Consider the following 27,616-nt stretch of genomic DNA (forward strand, 5'->3'; position numbering starts at 1 on the left):
TCTGACGTCAGAGGAGGGGGCGGGACCGCGGCGCAGGAAGCAGCGCCCAAGCAGCTGAGGGATTGCTGACGTCGCGATCCTGCTGCGGGCTGCTTCATAGGTGTGCTGGAAGGTCAGTGGGGCGAGCGGTCCTTCGGGCGTGGGGGGGGCAGTAGCTTAAGGTAGCCCGGCGCAGGAAGCAGCTCCTAAGCAGCGCAAAGATAGCTGACGTCGCGATCCTGCTGCGGCTGCTTCATAGGTAGTGCGGGGAGGCCAGGGGGGCGAATGGTCCTTCGGGGTGGGTCGGGGCATCAGGCCTTCAGGGCGGGCGGGCGGGCAGGCAGGCAGACTTTCAAGGGGGAGGGGGGTGACAGGCAAGGCAGGCCTTCAAGGGGGGGTGCAGGTCTTCGGGGGGGGTGCAGACCTTCAAGGGGGTGCAGGCCTTCAAGGGGGGGACAGGCAGGCAGGCCTTCAAGGGGGGGACAGGCCTACAAGGGGGGGGGGGACAGGCCTACAAGGGGGTGCAGGCCTACAAGGGGGGGGGGACAGGCCTTCAAGGGGGGACAGGCCTTCAGGGGGGGTGCATGCCTTCAGGGGGGGTGCCGACCTTCAAGGGGGTGCAGGCCTTCAAGGGGGGGACAGGCAGGCAGGCCTTCAAGTGGGGGGACAGGCCTTCGGGGGGGTGCAGGCCTTCGGGGGGGGGTGCAGACCTTCAAGGGGGTGCAGGCCTTCAAGGGGGGGACAGGCAGGCAGGCCTTCAAGGGGGGGACAGGCCTACAAGGGGGTGGGACAGGCCTTCAAGGGGGTGCAGGCCTTTGGGGGGGTGCCAACCTTCAAGGGGGGGTGCAGGCCTTCAAGGGGGGGGACAGGCCTTCAAGGGGGGACAAGCAGGCAGGCCTTCAAGGGGGGGACAGGCCTACAAGGGGGTGGGACAGGCCTTCAAGGGGGTGCAGGCCTTTGGGGGGGTGCCAACCTTCAAGGGGGGGGACAGGCCTTCAAGGGGGGACAAGCAGGCAGGCCTTCAAGGGGGGGTCAGGCCTTCAAGGGGGGGACAGGCCTACAAGGGGGTGGGACAGGCAGACCTTTAAGGGGGGACAGGCCTACAAGGGGGTGGGACAGGCAGACCTTTAAGGGGGGATAGGCCTTCAAGGGGGGACAATCAGGCAGGCCTTCAAGGGGGGGTCAGGCCTTCAAGGGGGGGGGACAGGCCTTCAGGGGTGCAGGCCTTCGGGGTGGGTGCAGGCCTTCGGGGTGGGTGCAGGCCTTCGGGATGGGTGCAGGCCTTCAGGGGGGGACAGACCTTCGGGTGGGGGGTACAATCCTTCGGGGAGGGTGCAGGCCTTCAGGGGTGGGGTTTAGGCGTTCAGAGGGGGACAGACCTTCGGGTGGGAGGTAAAGTCCTTCGGGGGGTGCAGGTCTTCAGGGGTGGGGTGTAGCCCTTCTGAGGGGGGACAGACCTTCGGGGGAGGGGGGTCCTGGTGTAAAAGTACACAGAGGGAGAGAGGGAAGGGGGGGTTCAAAGATACGTGCATATGCCAGACTTTGGGGGTTAGAAATAATGGGTCTAAAAACAGAGGAGTGGGAGAGAGATGGTGCATAATGGGATTTAGGGAGGGAAGGAACAGAAAGGGAGAGAACTTGGAAACAGGGGATGGTGTGGAGGGGGGATAGAGATACTGGATAGGAGGATAGTTGGGAACAGAAAGGGAGAGATGGTGGATCCTGGGGTGGTGGGGAGTTGAGAAAAGGTGAATCTGTGGATGGAGACAAAAAAAAGGAAAGATGCCAGATCTCCGGGAGAGGGAAGGGAAACGGAAGGGGAGAACAGAGATGGCAGACGGATGGTTAGCACGGAGAAAGGAGACCCTGGCAAGCAAGACAACAAGAGCCTGGGACCAACAAGATTTGAATATTGATCAGAGAACAAAAGGTAGAAAAAATAATTTTATTTTCTGTTTTGTGATTACAATATGTTAGATTTGAAAAGTGTACATGAGACAGCTTGAAATGGGAACTTTTCTATTTTTGTGAATGGCAAGGCTGAGTTCAGTTAAAATATATGCTTTATAAGAAAATATAATAATGTGTTTTATAAAGTTTATAAGCATTGCTGGCATACTCGGTGAGGTGTTCCTAGTGTTGGTGGTGGTGGTAGCATGTCAGTGTGTTGAGAGGAAGAGGTAGTCTGGGAAATTCTGCTGAGCAAACTCTGGGCCCATTTCCACCCCCAGTTAGTCCACTCCACTCAACTGGTTCACACACTGAGTGGGTCTTTGGGTGTTATTTCTGGGTAGTTGTTTTAGAATCTCTTCCAGTGGTTTGTCAGTATCTCCTTCTGGTCCAAGGAAGGAAACTTTGTCAACCTTAGCATTGACCTTCAGAATATGTTTGTAACAGCGCTGCTTGTGTGGCATTAGGCTATGTAGTGATCGAAAGAAAAAAACAGACCTTTGCACATTTTTGCACTATATGGTGGGTGTATGAGGAGATTCATTTCCTGCACAGTTAAGTCCATGTGAAGTTACCTTGTGCTGTATTTGACATCTAGCAAGGTCTCTGTTTGGAAGGAAAGATCTAAGCTTAAAAATGAAGTGGCCAGAAGTTATGTTAAAAGTAGATAGCGTAGCTGGTTTTAAGAAAGGTTTGGACAAATTCCTGGAGGAAAAGTCCATTGTCTGTTATTAAGACATGGGGGAAGCGTCTGCTTGCCCTGGATTGGTGCACTCAGCAGCAACAAATACTAGTTTTGGCTGGCTCTTTCCCCGCATTTCTCCTCTCTTCCCCACGATTTAATATCCAGTTCAGGCAGTAAGTAAATGCATCGGCAGGGGGGGTCTGGTAAGTCTTGGGGGCTGGGGATGGAAGGTGAGAATCAGTTCTGTAGGCTATCAGAAATTTGCTTAATTATCTACTCACACAGAAAAGCAGTAAAGTCAATAGGTTCTCTGAGTGGGAACAACCTGTTTGATCTTGCACTCTTGTGATTGACCAATTGTTTATCACTGTTTAATTTATCACATTGATTAATTTGAGCACACCTGAGGTGTCCTATGATGGTGTGCACTGCAGGCAGAGGAGCCTTATTGTGTAAAGCACTGGAGAATTCTCTCCTCTCGCTTACCTCTCACGCTGAGGACACCCTGCTTCAGTATAATCATTTATATGATTTATCTTATAAACATTATTACGTGGTCTTTTCCTCAAGTGCTGAGACATCAGGTTGTTCCCACTTGGAGAACCTATTGACTTTTACTGCTTTTCTGTGTGGCTTTAACATTTTTGCTATTCAGTATACCTAAACTATTATTCAGTAGAAAAAATATGGTTTGTTCAATCAAATCCTGTGTGGACATTGGACTTCTATGAGTGAATGTTCTGCTTGATTGAACAAACTAAATTTTTTCTACTGAATAATAGTCTAGGTACAATGAAAGTAAATAGCAAAAATGTTTGAGTAGATAATTAAGGAAATCTTTTTCATATTGCTTGCTTATGGACTGGGAAAAAAGACTGTTCAAGCAAATGTCTCCAGAACTGCTTTAATGGAAAAATGTGATTTTTTTTTTTTTAAGTACTTTGTGAAATTTATTGTTGTTGTGAAATTTATTGTTATACTTTGTTTAAACTTAAAAAGCGGTGTCATTAACAGTGAATCTAATCGAAAAATCGATTCAACAGGGTGAATCGAATCGAATGAAATATTTTTCTCTGAATCGGGCAGCACTATTGGCTACCATGAGAATGGGCTACTGGGCATGATGGACCATTGGTGTGACCCAGTTAGGCTATTCTTATGTTATGTTCTCATCTGTAGGGGCCTTTGTTTTCACTTCTTATTTTAATGTATTTTTTTCCTGGGAACTTATCAGTGTTTTTTTATAATGGGAACAAAAATGGAAGAGAATTAATGTGTGTGGAATGGGGGGGTAACTAATTTCTTCAGCTAAATAATTCAATCCACTTCAAACAGACATAGGAGAACTCACGCACCATTCACACACCCTCCAACCAAAAACGTCAAAAGAAAAAAACTGTTCGACAACCTCCTAGCCATTCGAGCTGCAACACTTGACCCCCAACTCTACAACCTATTGACCTCGACCACAAACTACAAAACCTTAAAAAAAGAAATAAAAACCCTTCTATTCAAAAAACACATAAAACCAAACTAACATAATCAGAACTGTCCCAAGCATCACCTGCAACTACTCCATATGTACTTCTGATGTCATGACAATTCCGACATAATTTATGTTATGTTATGTTTGGAATAATGGTTACATAAATGAGGTTCAATAAAAGAAAATTTTCACTGCCTGTTTCTATTCTGACCATTTATTCCATTTCATGGTTATTGCAAAAAAAAAAAAAAAAAAATTTTTCCATGAGGGGGGGGGGGGGGGTGTCAAAAAATGATGGGCCCCGGGTGCCACATACCCTAGGTACGCCACTGGGCGGAATAGAAATCTGTAATGTAATGAAACTTCTTTGGGTTCTTTGTTTTGATTTTTCAATTTTTATTTGTTGACCTTCACAGATAACATGCATAAGAAAAAATGTTATGAAAAGATCTCCAGTGCAGCATTTGGAAGAATTTTATTGGGGGGGGGGTGTTATCACTCTTATTTACTCACTCATCCTTCCTGCTTTTCCCCAACCCATAGATGTTTAGATTGTTTTCTATGGACTATTTTTATTTTTTCCTTGCTCTGTCTTACATGTGATAAGGGATCCTGGATTATAAAGTGTTTAATATAAAAAGAGAGGACAATGCAGCCACCTCCATAGCTTCCCACCCCCATTGATAAACAGAACAGCTCAGGTTTAGAAAAGGGCAAAGTCACCCAGAGGCATGTTCAAGGACTTAGCTGACAAAAGACAACTTGTGCTCCAACATTGTCACGTCTTCCCAACAAGCGACCTTGTTTCACCAATGTTTGGCTCATCAGGAGAACAAGGCTGTATTGTTTGTGAAACAAGGTCGCTTGATGGTAAGATTGGAGAAGACGTGACAGCTTTGGAGCTCAAGTCGTCTTTTGTCAGCTAAGTCTTTGAACTTTGCCATTTTCTAAACCTGAGCTGTTCTGTGAGGGAATTTTTTTTGCCAGTGAAAGTATCAAAAATAATTTTGATTTGTACCTTTTGGTTCTATACTGCTACATTAAGCTGATAGCTTTTTCTCCCTATTTTTGGGTGCCTGTTGGGTTTGAAGAGGGGGGTACCTCGGTGCCACAATCACACAACATTTTGAATTATTATATGAACATATTATATGCTGTGCATACTCATATAATTTATTATACATTCTAGCAAATTATATACAAAATAATACAACATATAATATATATGTATAGGAAGGTGCAGAAGGTACTCAACACTTGGCTCCCAGTCGGCCCTAGCTCATAGAAACATAGAAACATAGAAGATGATGGCAGAAAAGGGCTATAGCCCATCTAGTCTGCCCACTCTAACAACCCCACCCCCTTGAATTTACCCCCCTAGAAATACCACATGTGTATCCCCTCTACATTTTTTACCTCCCTAGAGATCCCACATGTGTATCCCATTTCTTTTTAAATCCGGCACGCTGCTGGCCTGAATCACCTGAAGCGGAAGTTCATTCCAACGATCGACCACTCTTTTGGTGAAGAAGAACTTCCTGGTGTCGCCATGAAATTTCCCACCCCTGATTTTCAGTGGATGTCCTCTTGTGGCCGAGGGACCTTTAAAAAAGAAGATATCATCCTCCACCTCAATACGGCCGGTGATATATTTAAACGTCTCTATCATGTCTCCTCTCTCTCTACATTCTTCGAGTGAGTATAGCTGCAATTTATTCAGCCTTTCCTCATATGGGAGGTCTTTGAGTCCCGAGACCATCCTGGTGGCCATTCTCTGAACCGACTCAACTCTCAGTACATCTTTTTGGTAATGTGGCCTCCAGAATTGTACACAATATTCCAGATGAGGCCTCACCATGGATCTGTACAACGGCATAATAACTTCGGGCTTCCGGCTGATAAAGCTCCCGAGTACAGCATCTTCTTGTTGGCTATGTGAACAGTGGTGTTCAGCAGTACTGCAGCAGAAATCCTGTGGTTACGGGCTGCCATAAAATGATTTACCTATCTTTTTTGGGTAGGTTGTACTGTTGAGTTATTAAACATGTTTGGAATATGTATTTTCTGTGTTAGGTGTTAGAGCAGCAGGCTGAGAACCAGGGAAGTCAAGGTTCAAATCCCACTGTTGCTTGCCAAGTCATCTGACTCTCCATTGCCTCAGGTATAGGTGTTGGAATGGGTAGAGCCAAGGATGCCATTGCACCCCCCCCCTCAAATTCAGCATCACTTTACCTCTTCTGCCCTCTGCGATGTGTTTAGCCCAAATATGGACAACTCCGGTCCGTGAGGGCCGGAATCCAATCGGGTTTTCAGGATTTCCCCAATGAATATGCATAAGATCTATTTGCATACACTGCTTTCAATGCATATTCATTGGGGAAATCCTGAAAACCCAATTGGATGCTGGCCCTCGAGTTGCCCATGTCTGGTTTAGTACATTACCGGTACCTCCCTTCCCAGAGTTGCAATAGAAACATCAAGCCTGGCACATGCTTAAGTCTTGCGTACTCCCTCTCTCTTCAAATTTCCTATTTTTGGAGGAAGTAGAAGCCAGTAGGCCCTGAGCATACACAAAGGCTCAAGGCCCCATGCTTGTCAGCATTGATATTTCTGGTGTTCTTGTGTTGGCTGAAGTATCACCGCCCCAGGGGAGGGAAGTAAGGAGGAGTGGCCTAGTGGTTAGCACTACAGCCTCAGCACCCTGAGGTTGAGTGTTCGAGCTCAATGCCACTCCTTCTGACACTGGGCAAGTCACTTAACCTTCCATTGCCCCAGTATATTAGGTAGATTGGGAGCCTACTGGGACAGATGGGGGAAAACGCTTGCATACCTGAATGTAAATACCACTTAGGCAACCTATAAAGTTGTGAATGGCACTGCTCCATTCTATATGACTGATAGATTTCTTATAGCATCTTACAAATACAGTAGAAGATCTCATGCTCTGTTCATTTTTCCATCGGTTCAAGGTTGTATAAGGAAGAAATTCTTGGATCATACACTAGCATTTCAGTCACCTTCTTACGATAAAGAATTTCGACTGTTGCTAAGTTGAGCTTGCTCCTACAAACACTTTAGAACCCAGTTGAAAACCTACCTTTTCTCAAAGTATTTGGCCAAATAGTTCTGGGTGTCTTCTATGTTTTTTTTTATTATTAATTTTTTGTTAACCACATTGAACTTCTAGTTACGCGGTCTATAAGCACGATGTTATGTTATGTAACCTTCAAGATAGGCAGTATATACCATATTTTTTGCTCCATTAGATGCACTTCCCCCCCCCCCCAAAGTGGGTGGAAATTATGGTGCGTCTTATGGAGTGAATTCCCAAAGCGCCCCCCCCCCCTTCCGAGGTTATCTATTTTTAGTGCAGCCGCCCTCCCTTGCTGGAAGCGGCACCCTCAGCTGGCTAGCTGGCGACAGGCAGGCCCTGGCCCTCTTCCTTGCCGGCCCCCACACGTACCTTTTTTTTTTTTTTTTTTTTACTTCTGTTCATGGCAAGGTTGGCTGCTGCCTGATTCCCGCCGCTTCCTCCCAGAACTGCTGGCTGACGCGGCTGCCTCCTGTTCTCTCGTGGCATAGCGGTGCACCAGGTTCTCACGGGAAGCGGCGCGGGATCAGGCAGGCAACCTGGTGCGCTGCTATGCCACGAGAGAATGGAAGAGGAAGCAGCCGCGTCAGCAGGCAGTTCTGGCAGGAAGCGGCGGGAACCAGGCAGCAGTCAGCCTTGCCGCGAAAGAAGTAAAAAAAAAAAAAAAAAGTACGCGCGAGGGGTGGCAGGGAGGAGGAAGAGGGCTGCCTGTCGCTTGCTAGCCAGCTGAGGGTGCCGCTTCCAGCGAGAGAAGGTGGTCTATCGCCTGCCTGGGGGGAGAGGAGGAAGAGGCTGGGGCCTGCCTGCTGCCTGTCTGAGGGGTAGGGAGGGAGGATGGAGAGGCCTGGGCCTGCCCGCTCTGTCCCTGCCTGCCCTGTGCCCTGTCCCGGCCTACCACTAGACCACCAGAGGGGGGACAGGGGACAGAGCCTGGCAAGGAGTGTGAGGTTGGGTGCAGAGCCTGACAGGGAGAATTTAGTTCAGAATGGTTTTTTTCTTGTTTTCCTCCTCTAAATTTAGGGTGCGTCGTATGGTCAGGTGCATCTAATGGAGCGAAAAATACCGTAAATAACTAATAAACTTGGTAGTAAACATGTTGGGAGGGTGGCGGCGGAGATGGAGAGAAATATTCGATACCATGGGAGGGGAGATGGGATTAAAAGGAAGAGGAGGAGAGAAATGCTGTATACCATGGTGAGAGGGTTCAGAGACTTCGTGAACTGTGTGCAATTAAGAATTCCTTCAGTATCCTCACTGATATATCTCATAACGCCAAGTTGATTAGTAATGGTGATAGAAGACAACCTCGTTGCACTACATATGGTGCAGGCAATCTGTTTATGAGTAACCCAGCTGAGGAATTGGAATATAAAATGTGCTTCGTTCTAATAAAGTTGGGACCTGAAACATATAATAATAATAATAATAACTTTATTCTTATATACCGCCAACAATCTTGCGACTTCTAGGCGGTTTACAATGAAGAGAAACTGTACAGACAGCGAATTACAGAGTATAGCATTGAACATCTAGTGATAGTAACAAGAGAGTTACAGGGTCTGTGTATTATACGGTTTCACAATGAGTGGCATTATACAGTCGACGATATTCAGAGCATAAGTAGGAGAAGAGAAAGGAGATTGCGCTTTGAGTTACAAAGGTGCAAGATTGCGAAGGTGAAAAAAGATAACATAAGATGTTGATGAGAAGTAAGTTGTTAACTTGGTACATTTGAACGAAGGACGGGCACCAGTGGGAAAAACTGGTAACAATTAAAGATAGAAATTTTGGCAGAAGAGGGTAGATGGACTCCTTGGGATGGGAGGAGGCTCCGATTTTAGGGGAGAAGTCTGGTTAGGTTATAAATTTCTTAAACAAGGTGGTTTTTAGTTCTTTCCTAAAGATACTATATGATTCTCTGGCGGCATCAGTGAAGTAGCCTGTCCAAGTTTGCAGTCTACCTGCTTGGAATTTGAATGTTCTATCAAAGAAGGTGCGATATCTACAGCCTATGAAATTTGGGTAGGTAAAGAGGTTACGGTTTCTGGTAGGCCTAATAGAGGAGTGGAATTCAAAGTGAGGTAGTAGGTAGCTGGGGGCCAGTCCCCAGATTAGTTTATAGCAGAGGCAGGAGAATTTGAATAGAATCCGTGCTTCAATTGGTAACCAATGAAGGAGTTTGTAGAATGGACTAACATGATCACTCTTCTTTAGTCCGAATATTAGACGGATGGCCGTATTTTGAACTATTCTCAGTTTTCTCACATTTTTTTTAGGTATTCCCAAGTAGACAATGTTACAGTAGTCCAGGGTGGATAAAATCAGTGATTGTATCAATATTCTGAAGGATAGTGGGTCGAAGTATTTTTTTATGGTTTTCAGTTTCCAAAGGATGAAGAAGCATTTTTTAGTCACCGAGTTTATGTGCTCGGTCAGGGTCAGGTGGGTATCCAGGGTGACTCCCAGTATTTTTATGGTTTTTAGTATTGGGTGATCATTGCAAAGATTTTCTCGTTTGGGCTAGCAAGGAAAATCTTTGTCTTTTATGAGTTTTATTTCAGTTTGAAGTTTAAAGTCCATTTTTCTATTTCGAGCATGATGGAGGAGATATGTTTTGAGTTGATTGAGGTCACATTTGTTATTGGTATTAGTATGGAGATGTCGTCTGCGTATATATAATAAGTTAGGTTAAGCTTTTGTAAAAGGTGGCCTAGAGAAGAGATGTATATATTGAACAAGGTGGGAGATAGGGGGGGATCCTTGTGGGACTCCCGAGGGGCTTTTCCAGGGTTCAGAGTAATTTCCTTCATGGACCACTTGATAAGATCGTTTGGTTAGGAAACCTTGGAACCAGGTCCACACTCCTCCTGATATTCCCATTTCGTCGAGGCACCTAAGCATAGTTTCGTGGTCCACGAGATCGAAGGCACTGCTGAAGTCTAACTGTAGGATCAAGGCGCTGGAACCTTGATTGAAAAGGTCGTATAGGTGGTTAAGGAGAGAGCCTAGGACTGTCTCAGTGCTGAATCCTTTTCTGAATCCAGATTGGTGGTCATTTAGGAGAGAGTACTTATCTAAGTGATTTACTAATTCCAAGTTGACCAGCCCTTCCAGCATTTTGGTGAAAAAGGGGGTGCTCGCTATGGGTCTGTAGTTGGACGCCAGTGTGAGCGAGATCTTCTGGTCTTTGGGTATGGGTGTGATTAGGATGTGTCCCATATTTTCCAGGTAGGTTCCGTTTTTGAGAGAGTAAGTTGTCCAGTTAAATAGGTCCCTCTTAAATTCTGGTATTGCATCTTGCATGATCTTAGACGGACATTCATCTAGTAGACAATTTGATTTGGAGTATTTGTTGAAGAGTGCAAGGAAGTTATTCCAATCTGGGGGCTCAAAGTGGTTCCAGCTCATATCGCCTTTGGATTCACTACTCTGCTATTTGAGGTTGAATTCAAGATTGGGTGGAGGAGGGGGTATTGAGGCTCTGAGGTCGGTGACTTTTTTCCTAAAGTGGTTGGCTAGGGTGGAGACCTCTGGGATTTGATCATGATGGTTCTGTAGTATCTGTGTGGTGTCTGTTATTTTGCTTACTAGTTTGAATAGTTCTCTACTGTTTGTATTGGTTGTTCCTATTTTCTGTGCATAAAAGTTATAACGCTTTTCTTTGATCCGATTCTTGTAATTTTTCATTTTTTGTTTCCATTTAATTTTATCTTCCACTTTGTCTGTTTTTTGCCATTCTCTTTCCAATATAAGGCTATTCTATCCTATCAAAGGTCCCCTCTGCATGTAGAGACACAAAACTAAGATCTTTAGAACTTAGTGCACACTAATTCTCTTAACATTCATTAAAGGTGTGTTATGCCCTAACCCTGCTTGATGAATTGCCCCTAAGTCAACTTGGAATTTCAGGTTCTGTTTTCAGCTGGTTAGACAGTTCTCTTTAAAAAGGCATTATTGCGTATGGGAAAATGATTGTTTCATTTAGTTGCAACCCAATTCTTGGAGTTCCTCAGGGTTCCCCTCTTTTCACCCATTTTAATGTTTTTATGAGTACGTTGAGTTCCTTGATGATAAATTCTTGATTTTATAGGCTCTCTTATGCTGATGTCCAGAAGATTTTGAAAAGAAATGCATTTGTCAACTGAATTTTCCGTTTCTTATAGCTTCTGCCCAGATTGCAGATGGAAGTTGATTCTATAATACAAGATCCGCTCAAAAGAAGGCATCTCTTATGGACACAGACAAACCATTTTCTTGTACAATACCCTCTAGAATCTACAAAAGCGGGCTGCAGGACCACCATGAAATTTTATCTCCTCCCTCTGACATCACATCCCTGGACACTCCACTTAGCTTCCAGTTCCTCCTGCATCCTGGACTGCTAGGTTGTTGTTTCTTATGCTCGTGCATTTAATATTTTCAATTTCTTGTCTTTTCATTTGTTTTGTGCTGCGGGTATTGCCCAAGTGCTGCGGATTCACTCTGAGAGTAATCCTTTGCCGGGAGATCACAGACTTTTACTTAAAGATTGTCTGCTTCTGGGGGTGCCCTGTTAGCAGAACCTGCAGTAAGCCCTCCAGACAGCCTGCAGATCAGATTGGGTCTCCGGATCAGAAGCCATCTCACCCCGGGTTCATCCGCTAAGGGGTAGAGCGCAGGCTGCTGCGGTTCCTAGTTAGGAATTGGAGGGGAGCTTTGACTTATTTTGCTTCCTATTTATCTGAATGAGTATACTATGTGTGGAAAAGTTCCTTTTTCAAAGCTTGACCTTAGAAATATGATTTATAGGGATTTCTTTTACCTCCCCATATTGGTTTGGTGCCATTAGGAAAGAAGGAATTTGGTGCTAGATTCACTAATCTTAGCGCTCCATGGGCATTCCAAATTGCTCCGTGGCCAGCCGACTGATTCACAACGCGTCCTCATGCAAATGGGGGCAATCGGAGGCACCCCCCCACTCACTGCATGGATCACTGGAGAGCGATCCTGATGCATGCGCAGACCATCTTCTTTGCCTGTAGATGGTCTGCGCATGTGCTTGCTGTCCGTAAACAAAACTTTGCTTTTTTATTTTTTGACTTTTTACTCACAAGCCCGTGGTTTTAACCCGCTTTAAACCTGCGGGTTAAAACCACGGGCTCGCACTGCAGGGAAGGACGGCAGAAGCAGGAGAAGTCGAGGTGGGAGAAGCAGGGATTTCAGGGCAGCAGAGAGAAGGATGATAGCTTAAGGACATCAGGTTGCAGAGAGATGTACATAGCAATCACAGGAAATGTTCCCTGTTAGTTAAGAACATGAGTGATTGTGTAACAGCATTCATTGGAAGAAGAGAGTATAGAGGAACTGTTTACTGGAGGTAGTTCAGTTGAAAATAATAATGATAATGCATAATACATTTTATTTTTATACTGCAGTACCTCTCAGTTCTATGCGGTTAAATAATGAAAAGCTGAGCAAAACAGCAATAGTACAGCAATAGCATTAAAATTCATAATAATAGCCGGCAAATTTATCAAAAGTTTGGTAGGAGTTAAAAGCCACAATCAAACAGTCTTCACTGCTCTACACAGTACGATGCCAAAGATGCCCTTTTTTAACTGTTGCATGTGGATAATGCAGGCATTTGAGACCTAATTTCTGGCCAAAACAAGACTGAGTCAAATATGAAATAGAATGGCTCTTGTAGCAAAAAAGACCTCTTTCAAGTGATATAAAAAAAATTGGATGATGTACAGTTGGAAATATTTGAGCCAAAAAATGGCAAAAGTTTTTAAAAAGCACTAATATAATTTCTTTGTGTAATTATATTTTTGCTTCCAATTGGCTGCAAAGCCTCGTAATGCAAAACTTCTATGCCTGTCATGTGCCATGACTGCTGGTACAGTTATGACGAATCGAAATAAGGAGTCAAAGCAGGCATTACATTTCTTTTACAACATTTGTTGCCTACTTTGCTGGCTTATAAAAAGGGAACTAAAGTAATGTTACATTCCAAACTTTGCACATGAAGTTAGTGCCAGGGGTTGTATTATTCCACAAATTTTCAATTCTCTTGGAGGCTTTGTTGGGCTACAGTGGCTGGGACGAAGTTGGGTCATTCCATGTCAACAGGTCCAGAGTAGAGAATGACATGGTGACAAAATTCATCACCGTTCCCGTCCCCGTGGATAACCGCGGGAAATAATCCCATGTCATTTTCTAGTGTCTATTTCAACCTCAGTCCTTCTACACCAGCATTCTTCAAAGCAAAGCTTGCGGGTCAGTGGTTGTGGCCATTCATACTCTGATTCTTATGGGAGCCAAGGATAATGAAGCCATTGTGACATCACTGATGTGATTGGCTCTTAGGCACTGGTGGAATGAGGCATTATGACATCACAATATCTGCTCTGGATACCAGAGACTGTCATTCTGTAGTGTCTGTTTCAACCTCAGTCCTTCTACACCAGCATTCTTCAAAGCAAAGCTTGCAGGTCAGTGGTAGTGGCCATTCATACTCTGATTCTTCCCTCTCTCCTTATGAATGACATGAAGATGGTTTCCCACGGTTATCCGCGGGGACGGGAACGGTGATGAATTTTGTCACCGTGTCATTCTCTAGTCCAGAGTTCCCCACTCAACCATCTCAGAAATTGATGACAGAAGAGGGTGACCAAAGTTTTGGGACATCATCTCAACTAGGTCCAGAGTTAGGGGGCCCCTTTATTTGGGCCACTTTTATGTATCCACAGATGTCAAGTGGGAACCTTCCTTGAAACTGGACTAGTTGACTTGAAATTACCCATTTACCATTTTGTGTTACGCAAAGCACAGTACTCCAGGAGTGACCTACATTTGACAGGTCTGAAACCAATAGAGATCCAGCTGAAAAATGTTACATGGTTTCATTTGAGGCTATAGGGAACATCCACACAAAATTTTATTCAATTTGGAGGAGGTCAAGTGGGGCTGATTTTCAATATTGGACCACTTGACATGGAATGACCCATATGGCTCCCTTGCATTTTCACTCCCCAAGTGCATCACTTTGCACTAAATTTTAACTTATCACCAAGTGACTTCCTCTCACCCCTTCCCAGTCGCAGATCTGTAAAAATATCTGCCCAAAACCAGATTTTCATTTCTCATCCTCCCCCAAACCAGAGTCTGACTTTGTAATGTTCATAAAATCCAGTGTATTTTATTGTGCTTTCTAATCTCTCCCCCCCCCCTTTTATCAAGCAGAAACATTGTCCAAATATGAATGATAAACTTTGCAATAATTTCATAATTATTTATCTATGTATTTCTAAAAGTAAAACCAAATCAGTAATTTTTTTATATAACTGTAACATTAATCTGAAAAGTTATTTAAAAAAAACCCCCACTTCATCTGGTTGAAAATATTTAAGATTATATCAGCAAGAATGAGTCTTTCTGTAGAAAACCATGATTTAAATCAAGTCTTTTAGATTAGTGATTTTAATCAAATCTACCATGATGGGTCCTTTCCTTTTAAACTTAAGTTAAATACAGACAAGACAAAAGTTCTCTAATTCATTGTAAACATAAATAATAATCTTGTTTATATCCCCTGTTCTGATGATATTCAAGTGATAGTAAACAGAACATAAAGTTTTTAGGTTGTTGTTTTTTTTTTTTTTAAGACTGTGCTCTGACAATGAGGGCCAGATTCTATATAGGATGCCCAGTCTCAGACTAAGCAACTTTTGAGAATCGTACATGGACAGACGCTTAAGCCCGCCTAATAGCCTGATAATCTAACTGGCGTCCATAGGGGGTGGCCTAAGGGATCTGGCTAATCGGAATCTTAGGCCACTCCCAGTGCATCCCAGAATGCACTGCGAATGGGGCCTAAGATTCCAGTTGGCCCAGGTGCCTAAGGCCCCTCCTATGGAAGGGGCCTTAAGCGCCTGGGCCAATCAAGGCCTAAAGCCCCTCCCCGGTGCATCCCACGATGCACTGGGAAGGGGCAGACCCGCCTCTGGCCGGCCAACGATTTAAGGTGGGGGGGGTCCATGGCATTTTGCTGGCCTACATTGTAGGAAGGCACATACGGCTGCCTAGGCCTGTCCACGCCTATTTGGGCCAAAGCATGCCCACACCTAGCCTTAGGCAAGTTTAGGTGGTATCGCACGTCTCCCTAGGCTCCAAGAGGTGCCTACAATGTAGGTGGTCTCACTTGGGAGGATTTGTGTATTTTTTTAAAAAACGTGCATCCCGAATGGTTGGTTAGGCAGCAGTTGGCCACCTACAATCAGAATGCTGTTTATAGAATTTGACCCTGAATGTGCAGATTAAAACATCTATTCCAGAAGATGTTTTTTAAGCTGAAACAAATTTTGATTAGTTTGTTGTTATTTTGTTCCTAATCAGTTTAAAGCTGCCAGCATGGGGCCTGCATGATGGGCCTGAGCAGGCTGTTGCAGTCTGGCCGGGAGGAATATTAGGGGGGTTGTGTGCTGGGTGAGTGATGAAGGGAGGGAGGGCGGGTCTGTTGGTGAGGGTTGATTGTGGTGGGGACCCGGGTGGAGTGTCTTGAATATATTTTGCTGTACATATCAGGGGTGGTGGAGGTGTACTTTGGGGTGGCTGGGGTGGTGGAATTACTTTTTCCTCAGGGGATCTTGAGATCTGTTTGGGGTGGTGGAGTTGCTTCTTCCTCAGGGGATCTTGAGATCTGTATGGATGATCTCGAGATGTAGTTTTGGGTTGGGAACTGGGGGGAGGGGGATGTTAGAGGGGGGAGGAGGGGGAAGGTGGGTGGTGGGGGAGGGGTTGGGAGTAGGGGCGAGGGGAAGGGGAGATGGTACTCTCTGCCCCGCTTTGGTAATGGATGGTCAACTGACGCTCTGGAGGGGCCTGGTCAGGGGCTGGGGTGGCTGGGCTCTACGAGTACTGATAGTGGAGTATATAGAGTGGTTAGTGACAGTGGATCCTGGTTAACTTTGTCACTTGGAATGTGGAGGAGATAAAATCCCCCATTAAACGCTCTAAATTAAACGCTCTAAAATATTACTACAATTACAGCGCCATAAGGTGGATGTGGCTTTTCTCCAGGAGACCCATTTGACTGATCTTGAACATACTAAGTTGAAGCAATGGTGGGTGGGGGAGTGTGTTGCAGCTTCTGCGAAGGGGAAACACAGGGGGGTAGCGATTTTTTTCCGTAAGGGCCTCCTAGACCAGTGTTCTTCAACCTTTTTACACCTATGGACTGGCGGAAATAAAATAATTATTTTGTGGACCGGCAAACTACTAGGACTGAAATTTAAAAACCCCGTTTCTGCCCCGTCTCCGCGAGCTTTGTCCCCGCAAATCATCTGATCCCATCCGCACAAGCCTCAGTTATGATTTTATATTGAATGTATTTTATTAAAGTATAAAAAGAAACAATATTCTGTACAAATGTAATTTTATAAATACAAATAATACAGAGCAAGGATCAACACAACCCCTCTCTCCCCTCTCCTTCACATATATCTCCTCTACTATTAAGAAAACTGAATAAGCCAAATTATTACAGAATGCTACACAGAAATATCATGCTAACAGAATATCGCAGTCACACATAAGAACATAAGAAGTTGCCTCCGCTGAGTCAGACCAGAGGTCCATCGCACCCAGCGGTCCGCTCCCGCGGCGGCCCATCAGGCCCATTGCCTGAGCAGTGGTCCTTGACTATTTTTATAACCTATCTCTACTTCTATCCCTATAACCTAACCTCAATCCTTATCTGTATCCCTCAATTCCCTTGTTCTCTAGGAACCTATCCAAACCTTCTTTGAAGCCCTGTAACATGACAGGAATAGTTTTAGGGGAGTGCAACTAGGGCAACTGCCCCCTGGTCAGAAAGAGCCCTAAGCCAGCTGGAAGCTAAAGAAGCATTGCCTAGGCTTTGCAGTCCTCAGTTATGTCTAACACCAGCTCTAGCAGGATATATATTTCAAATCTGATATATTCTAATCACAAAATAGAAATAAAATTATTTTTTCTACCTTTTGTCGTCTCTGGTTTCTGCTTTCATCATCTTTTCACTCTCTTCCTTCTAGCATCTGCCCTCTCTGTCTCTTCAATCCAGCATCTGCCCCTTCCATCCACTGTCTTCCCTCTCCCCCTTCCATATGGTATCTGTCTTCTTCCTATGCCCCTCTCCCCTTTCCATCCAGCCTGTGCCCCTTCTCTCCTTTTTACATGATTCATTCCTGCTTCACTGCTCTCTTCATTTTTATCTCCTACACCAGATCTAGCATCGTTTTCCCTCTCTGCTTATTTCTCTGCTGACCCCTTCCCATCATCAATCTCTCTACTTTCTCATGCCTGTCTCTCCCCTTCCCCTCCTCTAATTTCCCTGCCAGCTTTTTCCTTCTCCCTTCCCTCCTCCTCCTGTCCAGCAATAACTCTTTTCCCTTCCCTTCCTCCCCTCCCAGCAGCATCTCTCATTCTCCTTCCCTCCAGGTCCAGTAGCAGCTGTCCCTTTTTTTCCCTTGTCCAGCAGCTTCCCAGATTCCTTTCCCTACTCCCCGCCCAGCAGCATCTCTCCTCTTTCCCTCCAGGTCCAGTAGCAGCTGTCCCTTTTATTTCCCTTGCCAAGCAGCTTCTCAGCCTCCAACAGTGGCTTTCTCCCCTCCCAGCAGCTCTCTATACTTGCCAGTGCAGCGATTCACTAAGGCAGCCTCGGGTCCTTTGATGGGTCGTGCCGCCTCTGAGGAAAGAGGAAGTTGCATCATCAGAAGCAGCCGCGACTCAGCAAAAGCCCCAAGCTGCCTTGGTGAATCGCTGAGCTGGTAAGTAAGGAAAGCTGCTGGGAGGGGAGAAAGCCACTGTCGGAGGCTCCCCATGATCTCGCCAGCCCTGTGCGGACCAGCTGGAAATGACATCGCGTCGATCTCGCCTGCTTTGTGCGGACCGGCAGAAAATTGAAGTTCATCAATCTCGCCGGCCCTGTGCGGACCGGTAGAAATTTCCTATGGACCGGCGGTTGAAGAACAGTGATCTAAACATAGGGATACTGGATCATTTGTTGTTCTATTTTCCTTTGATACTTAACTTTTAGAGGTCAATATGGGGACAGATTAATACCATACTGGAGTCATCGATTCCACTGATATATGATGTAGTCATATGTGGGAAGATATTGCATCTTAAACCCCCCATTGGACAGAAAGCGCATAAAAACATATCTGTTCCTAAAGTATCTAGACAACTGACCCAATCATCTCTCTCTCCTCAACGGTTCTTTTGACCTATTACCACTTTCTTTCTTTCACCTCTTTTAAGTTCAATCAATTTGTACCTTCTTTTAGTCTTTTGTAAACCGCATAGAACTTCACGGTACTGTGGTATATAAACTGTTATTATTATTATATAAATGTCGGCTTTTCCTTATTATGACCGGGATAGCCATGCAAATGGTTACTCTCAATTGGAAAAATTGGGATCGTCTTAGTTTTACTTTTTGGTGGGCGCATTTATGCTCATGTTATAAGTATGAGAAGATAAATGCTGACGTGCTGGGGCATAAGTTATTCAGATTAGTTTGAGGTCTATTGATGTCTTTTGTGGCTTCGTTATAGTTGTCTTTTATCTTTATTTTCTGTTGTTTTAGCGAACACATCCAGGGGAGGGTGGGGGAGGTATCTCTTGTTTGTTTTTATTCCCTGATTGAAAACGTTGGAAGGAAGAAGGGGGTTTTATCTTTTCTGTATTGTTACTGATTGATTTTAAGTGCTTATTATGATTATTAATGTATGTATATATTTTGCTTTGCACTTGTTAGCTATGAAAACTTAGTTTAAAATTTTTTTTTTTTTTTTAATTAATTTGTTTCCACCTAGGAAAGTTAATCAGTTTGTTACTCGCTGTTCTTCATGATTTCCCTTTTTCTCTTTCAGCCTATTAAAGATCATGGTAGCCCACAGGATCTATGAAGCCTATTTGTTTTGCTTGTTCCTGTCTCTATTACGGCTCCATTCAGCATTGGCCCAGGGTCATGTAGATCTGAAAGTGGAAGAAGGGAATCGTACAAATGTCCACTTTGACAAGAATATGGTACAGAACAAAACGTATGTAGAATTTCTTCTACCAATGAGGATTGGGCTGGTATAGTAGGATATATATTTAATGTATAAGCTACTTTGGGTATCTTTTCCAGCTGGTAAATATTAATTCCAGCCCTCGGAAATAGAAATCTAAAGTATATTCTGTCTAAATCTATTGACTTAGCAGTCAGCCTGGGGATTAGAAACTTTGGAAAGCATCCTTTTAGACTGTTGAGTAGTTTGAGTCATACATATGATCCCATTTATATGACTTGCATTTTAAACAGTGGTACGTTACCACATTTTGATAATCCAGACCAAAAAGCTTGAGCCAAGTGTAATCTTTTGTGTTTTTGCACCATCTAATCTATTTTGGGTTCTGGATTCCGGCCTCAGAGGCAGTGGAAACTAAATTAACAAGACAGTAACCAGGGATGGTTTGGAAAAGGCATATAATAATATAAGAATATGCTTATTACAAATACAGAGCATATATTAGTTGCAAAGTAGCCTCTGTGTGTGTCCTGCCTGAATGAATGAGGTTGGGGGTCAGAATGTGTAAGAAAGCAGATCAGAGTGTCCTGTGTAATTTTAAGTGGATTAAATTACTATGTGATTGTAATGTATTTGAATGTATTTTGTAAATGTTTTGTCCTTGAACTACTGTGATTGTTTTAATTGTTAACCACTTAGAAATTTTAGAAATAAATAAATAGCTGTAGAGGTATGAAAGACTGAAGGAGGAAGAGAGAAGAGAAAAGGGGACAGGGAGTTTAAAGCCTGTCTTTATAGATTTGAGTTTATTCTAAAAATAATATCTTCCAGTATCTGGCTGCATTCTTTTTGTTTGTCCAAACACCAAGCCCAGAAGACTTTTGTTGGCCTTAAGTGCTATTTTTAACTTATTTTCCAGTATCTCTCCGTATCACTATTTGGTATTTATTTGAAACAATGGCCTTCAGTTGACAAAGAACATCTGACTTTATCATACCTTTTGAAATTCCAGAGCTTTGCAGGATACTCCCAAGTACTAGGCAAGATGTCTTTTGTTAATCTTAAGTACTGTTTTTAGGGGGAAATTTATTCTGTTTGCAGTAGCATTCTGAGTAAAAGGTTGTTAGTCTGAATGGCTCCTTCCCATTCAGTCTATCTTCCCAGAGTCAGCAAGGGGTCAGATTGTTTTAATATAATATCCTAGAATTCTTTGTTTGCACTCTGGACCTGCAAGCACATTAATGCTGACAAGCTATGAAGAAATGCATGCCATATATACTTGTGTATGTTGAGGGCGGTTTTGGGACTAAAAATGGCTAAAAGTGTTATGATCCATGTCTAAATCAAGGTTGGGTCCCACATTGTTTCCTCTCTTTTTCACCTCCACCTCTGCCCATACGCCGAGAGGTTGGATAGGCTGGGGCTCTTCTCTCTGGACAAAAGGAGGCTCAGGGGAGATATGATAGAGACCTTCAAGATCATGAGGGGCATAGAGAGGGTGGATAGGGACAGATTCTTCAGGCTGAAGGAGACAACAGGTACGAGGGGGCATTCGGAGAAACTGAAGGGAGATAGGTTCAAAACAAATGCAAGGAAGTTTTTTTTCACCCAAAGGGTCGTGGACACTTGGAATGCGCTACCGGAGGAAGTGATCAGGCAGAGTACGGTACAGGGATTCAAACAGGGATTGGACGGATTCCTGAGGGATAAAGGGATCGTGGGATACTGAGGGAGGAGCTGGGATGTAACACAAGTATAGAAAGCTAACCAGGTAATAAGTATAGAAACCCAACAGGTCGTGCATGTGCAAGACCGGAGGGTTAGGACTACGATGGGAAGATAGGACTTCAATGAGAAACCAAGGTGGCAAGGGAGCCCCTTCTGGTGATTCAGACAGGTCGTGACCTGTTTGGGCCGCCGCGGGAGCGGACTGCCGGGCAGGATGGACCTATGGTCTGACCCGGCGGAGGCACTGCTTATGTTCTTATGTTCTGGATCCAACATTGTGTTCACTCTTGCTTTTGCTCTCCTTTCCTTCCTAAAGCCACAAACCCTTCCCATAGCATATAGATTTCAACGGCAGTCAGAATATCATCTTACTTAAGTTTATATATTTATCCTTCACTGATAAGTATTCAATTCAATTTTCTGGTTCAAAGGACATAAGAGTCTTGACAATAGGTGATATTCCTTTGCTCACGAGTTGATTGTAAAAGGATGAAATTTACGTTCTTCAGCTCTACCTCCTTCTCCAGTGCTGTAGAGCCCCTTCAGGTTTTTCTTCTGCAAGGTTTCTGTAGTTTTGGCTTTTCTGCAGGCCAATGTAGAAAAGGAAGATGTGGAGGAGTTACTGGTTCTAAAAATGGTATTCATTTCTGATGAACCAGAGAAACTCAAACAAATTTCTGCAACACTGGAAGATTTAATGGGTTAGTTTGACATATTGAACAGTAGCAAATCACCTGGACCAGATGGCATACATCCCAGAATGCTGAGATATATATATATATATCACTAGCTCTGTTATCTAAAGCAGTGTTTCCAAGTCAGTTCTGGGCCAGTCAGGTTTTTTAGGATAGCCACAATGAATATGCATGAAGAGATTTGTATATGATGGAGGCAATGCTTGCAAATTAATTTCATCCTTATTCCCCATTATCTCTGTGAATTATGAAACCTTTAAAATCTCTCTTATTTAACCAAGTTTTCAGGTTACTCTTAAAATTTGGAATTGCATTCCCAGGCACATTTTCCAAAGTTAGATTCATTCCAAAGCTTTGTCCTCATTTACATCTTTGAAGCCATATTTTTAAAAAACTATATTAGGAGGCATAGTCATTAAAGCCTGTTGGGAAGGATGTATACATTTCTTGTTTTTGCTGCATTGTTCATGTAATATGTTGGTGGCACTATTATATTAAAAATGTAAATTTAATTCCCATGAGGTCTATCTAAATATTTATTTTCCTGTTTTCTAGCCATATTATGGAATATTTAAAAGATATCATTGGAAAGCTTCAATCTGAGGTGAGTTCACAAGAATTGCAGCTTTACTGTTTTAAAATGCATGATTATGATGGCAATAATTTGCTGGATGGTCTGGAAATTGCTACAGCAATCTCCCATGTGTTTGATATGGTGTGTTTCTTGTTTGTGCTGGAAACAGCTGAACTGGCCAGCCTTCTCTGCACGCATGGATCCACTGGCTGCAGGGAATAGCCCTAACAATGCAGGGCCAAAAATAGCGCAGTGATATTTAAGTTCTGTTATATATACACAGGAGTCCATACTTTAGCTATCGATTTCCACTTCCCATGAAACTGCAGAAGGGTGTCACTTTAAGATCTTGAACTTCTGCAGTGGAGGACAGCTTCTTCCTCAGTTTTTCCTTCTGCAAGTGAACTCAGAAGGTGTGTTCTGATCTACTCTGCTTCTTTTTAATATTTTCTGTATTTTTCCATCAGAATTTTGTAATTTTGTTGATTTTGAGAGGCATGCCCCTTGCCAAGTTCTCCCCATGAAGCCATCAACACAGGCTGTGATTTACCTCTGCTGTCCAGGGAAGCTGCATTTACATGAAGTGACATTGTGGAGAACATCTGGACAGAAGGGAGTACTGGAAAAACTCAAATCCTCTGCCAAATCTCTGTCTGGACTCCTGAAAAGGCCTCCGAGAAGGATAACTGGAAGAAAATTAGCAGATTCTCCTAGATGCATAAAAATTGCCTCTACCATCCCTGGCAGGTTGATGGCTCCTACTATCCGGGAGGGATTTGGGGCAGTGATCCACCACACTGGCCATGCGGTTGTCTAGTCCTTTGCCAACCAGCATCTGCCCCTTGAAGGGTAATCCGCCAAGAGTAGCCTTGGAGGCTGAGTTGCCCACCCACTGTCTGATCCAAAGCATCCGGAGGGCGGAAATGGAGTAGGCTGAAACCTTACTCAGGACTCTGATGTCATAAAGAGCATTGGCCATATAATCTACTCCTTCCTTAAACATATGAGAAAGGGATTAGGATTTGTATACTGCCTTTTTGTAGTTTTACAACCACACTCAAAACGATTTGCATACAGGTACTTCAAGCATTTTCCCTGTCTATCCTTGGAGTTCGATTGCTTTGATACCAACTGAGGAGGGAGCTGTTCTATACTGCAGAAGGGGAGAAGTTCAAGATCTTAAAGTGATACCCTTCAACAGTTTGGAAGTGGGAATCAACTGCTAAATTACGGGTTTCTGTGTATCGAGGTAAGAACCTAATCTATTGCCATTCATTACTCCGTAATATGATGCAAAACATGTAAATGCATGATTTGCATCTCGCTACTTTGCTAATCAGCTAACACAACTTGTGATAAACTGCAGATGACGGGGCCGAAGAATGATGGTAAAATAACCCCAGCTTTTTGCTGTTGTTGTTTTACCATCCAGGAGCATTAGGCTGTGGAAACCCACAGCACAATGCTCCCGGGCTGCAAGCTGAATTGCACCCCACCCACCCCAGCAGACCTGTACTGCCCAGAGAGGGTAGGTGCCCCTAACAACCATCTCACGAGACAACTGCTAAGAGTGCCATTACGTTTGCGGTGCTGTAGAGGCTAAGACAGATGGAGCATCACTCCTGGCCAGGGCCACGGGACCCTCCTGGATAATACAGATAGTAGTTGGGTAGGGGTGTGGGGGTTTCAGTGGTCCCTGTTGGGGGGTCCTAAATTGTCAGATCTGAAGGGGGGGAATTCAATCTGTAGCCTGGGAGTATCGGGTCACAGCTTTATAAATTTCAAGTTTCCAAATTTATTATGTTCTTGATATACCGTCTAGCAAGTTGTACCTAGACGGTTTACCATACTAAAAATTTAAAAGAGAATAAAAAATAAATGTTCAATAGACAAGACATAAACGTACAGAAACAGAAGGATCAGGAGTTAGGTAAGAGTAAAATAAATAAAAGGGTGGCAAGAAAACCACACATGCACACTTGAACTGGATCCTATGATGGACCGGAAGCCAATGGAGTTTTCTCAGCAATGAGGAAACATGGTCGTACTTTCTCTTTCCAAAAATAAGTTTGGCCCCTGTATTCTGTATTAACTGGAGACGATCTAAACTGCCCTGTTTAATACCCAAATAAATAGAATTACAGTAGTCCAACTGGGCCAACAAAGTGGATTGTACCAGTAATAAATAATGTTCTTGATAAAATAGTGCCCTGACTTTCCTCAGCATGCGCAAACTAAAGAAACATTACTTTGCTAAGGAATTTATCTGGTCATTAAAAGTGAGAGAGGAATCCAAAATAATACCCAAAACTCTAGAAGTGAAGTCAAGTTGTAATATAATATTTGATTTCAATGCAATATTAGTAGGGAGATTAACTACTGTATATACTCAAATATAAGTCGATACCCTCTTTCCCCCCCCCCCCAAAAAGGAGGAAAAAAATGGTTGACTTGAATATAAGTCGGGTGGCTTAATATTCAAGTGTCCTGCCCCGTCATACTCTGCACCCAGCCCCCTTCCATCCTCCCCTCCCCTGTCAGGCTCTGCACCCAGCATCCTTCCATCCTCCCCTCCCCTATCAGGCTCTGCACCCAGCACGTTTCCCCACCCTGTCAGGCACTTCACCCAGCTCCCTTCCTGCCAGACACTGCATCCAACATACTTCCCGCTCTCCCCTGTCAGGCATTGCACCAGCCCCCTTCCTTCCTTCCTTTCTTTCCCCGTCAGACTCTGCACCCTTCCTCCCAGGCTCTGCCCTCGCCTCCCTCCCTGCCCTAGCCTCATACAGTACCTCATCTTAGTGATTAGCAGTGGAGGTTGCAGCGGGCAGGATCAAACTTTCCAAGTTCCTCGTTCAAGGCCTATCGAGACCCCTTCCAAACCCAGGCATAGGTTTCGAACTCTGAAGCTTTCAATGCCTCATACTTCTCCATCTCGAGGCCCGTCCAGGTCCCAGACTCCTCTGTCGAGACCATCTACGAGGGATCCTCCTTCACCTGTTTTTTTACAAGGCACGAGTCGAGGCTTTAAATTCCTCATACTCTTGGGACTTCTCCATTGAGGCATCTCAAATGTAAGCACTCTCTGACTCCGCCTATATCACACAGCAGAGCTTCTTCTGTGACTCTTGCTCCAGGGAGGCTTCTCCTTCTTATTCAGTGGCACCTCTGTCTCGCTCCACTTCTCCTCCTGAGGACTCTTCAGCTTCGAAATCTACATCTTTTTCAAAATTCATCTTTGACATGAGTAAGTCTCTTCAAGTTGATCTTCAGTCTGAGTCAAAGTATACTCCTGAATATTTGGCTGAGATGGAATTGCCACATCCACCAAAGGACACCATGAGACTTCCCATGAATCCTGTTTTGAAGCAAACTTTTCTCAGGAATCTCAAGACTCCTTATTCAATTTCGGCTCTTCCCTCTAAAATGAAATCTCGTTACCGTACGGCTCCTTGTAAAGGGTTTGAGAAGCCGCAGTTGTCTCGCCAATCCTTGGTGGTAGAATCATCTTTTAAAAAAATCTCATCCCACCAAGGTTTATGCAGCAGTCCCTCCAGGCAGAGAGGGACGCACGATGGATAAATTTGGATGCCGTCTGTATCAAAATTCCATGATGGCAAACAGGATCTTCAATTACAACTTCATGTTCACATCTTACTTGAAGTACTGCATAAAGACCATGCCCTACTTCTTCTCTAATTTGGCTGAGTACCAGTTGCCATCATTTCAACAACTTCAACAGACTCTCTCACAAATACGTCTCTTCATGCTTCAAGCCACTTATGATGCATTTGAGATGTCATCTCGGGTCACTGCCTTTTCTGTGGCAATGCAATATCTGGCTTGGCTATGCATTGTGGACATGGATCCTAACTTGCAGGATTGTCTAGCCAATTTACCATGCCAAGGTAATGAGCTCTTTGACAACTCCATTGAGGCTGCCACCAAGCGTCTCTCAGAGCATGAGTGGTCCTTTGCCTCTTTGATTCAATCTAAAGATAAGCCTCCAGCTTCCAAGCCTTATAGGCCACCTCCATGTCTTTATCCACAGAAATCTACTCCAGCTTTCTCCAGGCCTCTGCCTAGGAAACAACCACAGCAGCAGCGTCAACAAAAACCCCAGACTCCTGCTGCAACTAAACCTGCACAGTCTTTTTGACAATCAAAATCTGAGCATAACGTCCACCTTCATCCATCAGACTACTCTCCTCCCCATAGGAGGTCGTGTCCATCACTTTTACCAACAGTGGGAGCAGATTACATCAGAGAGGGTTACTTGCTTCAATTTCTTCAAATTCCACTAGATCTCCCTCCAAGAGAGTTTCCTTCCAACATGTCACGACTTCCCCTTCTTCTTCAGGAGGCTCAGGCTCTTCTTCACCTCCGAGCTGTCGAGGAGGTTCCCTCGACCCAACAGGACATGGGCTTTTATTCCCATTGTTTTCTGGTCCCAAAGAAGACAGGGGATTTGCAACCTATCCTAGACCTCAGAGCTCTTGACAAATTTCTTGTCAAAGAAAAGTTTTGAATGCTCTTTCTTCCAATTCTATATCCCCTGATGGATCAAGGAGATTGGTTATGCTCCCTAGATCTCAAAGAGGCTTATACTCATATTCCAATTCATCCAGCCTCTCGCAGATTCCTAAGATTTTGGGTGAGGAATCTTCATCTTCAGTACCGAGTCCTTCCTTTCAGCCTCACCTCATCTCCCAGAGTCTTCACAAAATGCCTGGTGATGGTGGCAGCAGCCCTGCAGACGCAGGGTCTTCAAGTCTTTCCATATCTTGATGACTGGCTCATCAAAGTCTCATCTCAACAGGAGGTTATTGTAGCGACCCAACGGACTGTAGCGTTTCTCCAAAGTCTTGGGTTCGAAATCAATGTTCCAAAGTCCCAGTTACATCCTTCCCAAACTACAGTTTATTGGAGCCATACTGGACACTGTTCACCTCAGAGCATTCCTGCTTCAACTATGTCAAGATGCTCTCATTCACCTTTGTCAACTAGTGTCTTCCCTCACGTCAATCTTGGCGAGACAAAGGATGGTTCTTCTCGGTCACATGGCCTCTACAGTTCACGTGACTCCTTTTGCCAGACTTCACCTCAGAATTCCTCAGTGGACCCTGGCATCTCAGTGGCAACAAGCTTGTGACCCACTCTCTCGACACATTACAGTGACTCCTTCATTGAGACAGTCTCTCCACTGGTGGATGCTCTCTTCCAATCTTTCCAGAGGTTTGCTATTTCACGCACCCCCTCATCAGAAGATTCTCACGACAGATTCTTCAAACCTACCCTTGGGGGGCTTATCTCGATTGTCTATGTACTCAAGGCCATTGGTCCCGTACGGATCGTCAGTGTTGCATCAATCTGTTGTAATTCAGAGCGATCTT

General features: G+C 44.3%; 1 protein-coding gene across 3 annotated transcripts in view; it reads left to right on the forward strand.

Moving 5' to 3' along the window:
• MCFD2 (multiple coagulation factor deficiency 2, ER cargo receptor complex subunit) overlaps positions 1-27,616 on the forward strand; it is a 153,024-nt gene that overhangs the window by 21,445 nt on the left and 103,963 nt on the right. The window contains exons 2-4 of one of the 3 annotated variants that reach the window (XM_033938302.1): positions 11,355-11,576; positions 19,086-19,256; positions 22,205-22,253. The exons of 1 other annotated variant lie outside the window; for it this stretch is intronic. In XM_033938302.1, the coding sequence (XP_033794193.1) occupies positions 19,099-19,256; positions 22,205-22,253 (207 nt within the window). In that variant the 5' untranslated portion in view covers positions 11,355-11,576; positions 19,086-19,098. The remainder of the gene's footprint in view (positions 1-11,354; positions 11,577-19,085; positions 19,257-22,204; positions 22,254-27,616) is intronic. One more of the 3 variants, XM_033938301.1, reaches the window with a different exon arrangement.

Source organism: Geotrypetes seraphini, chromosome 3, assembly GCF_902459505.1.
Source record: "Geotrypetes seraphini chromosome 3, aGeoSer1.1, whole genome shotgun sequence".
Classification (NCBI taxonomy): Eukaryota; Metazoa; Chordata; class Amphibia; order Gymnophiona; family Dermophiidae; genus Geotrypetes; species Geotrypetes seraphini.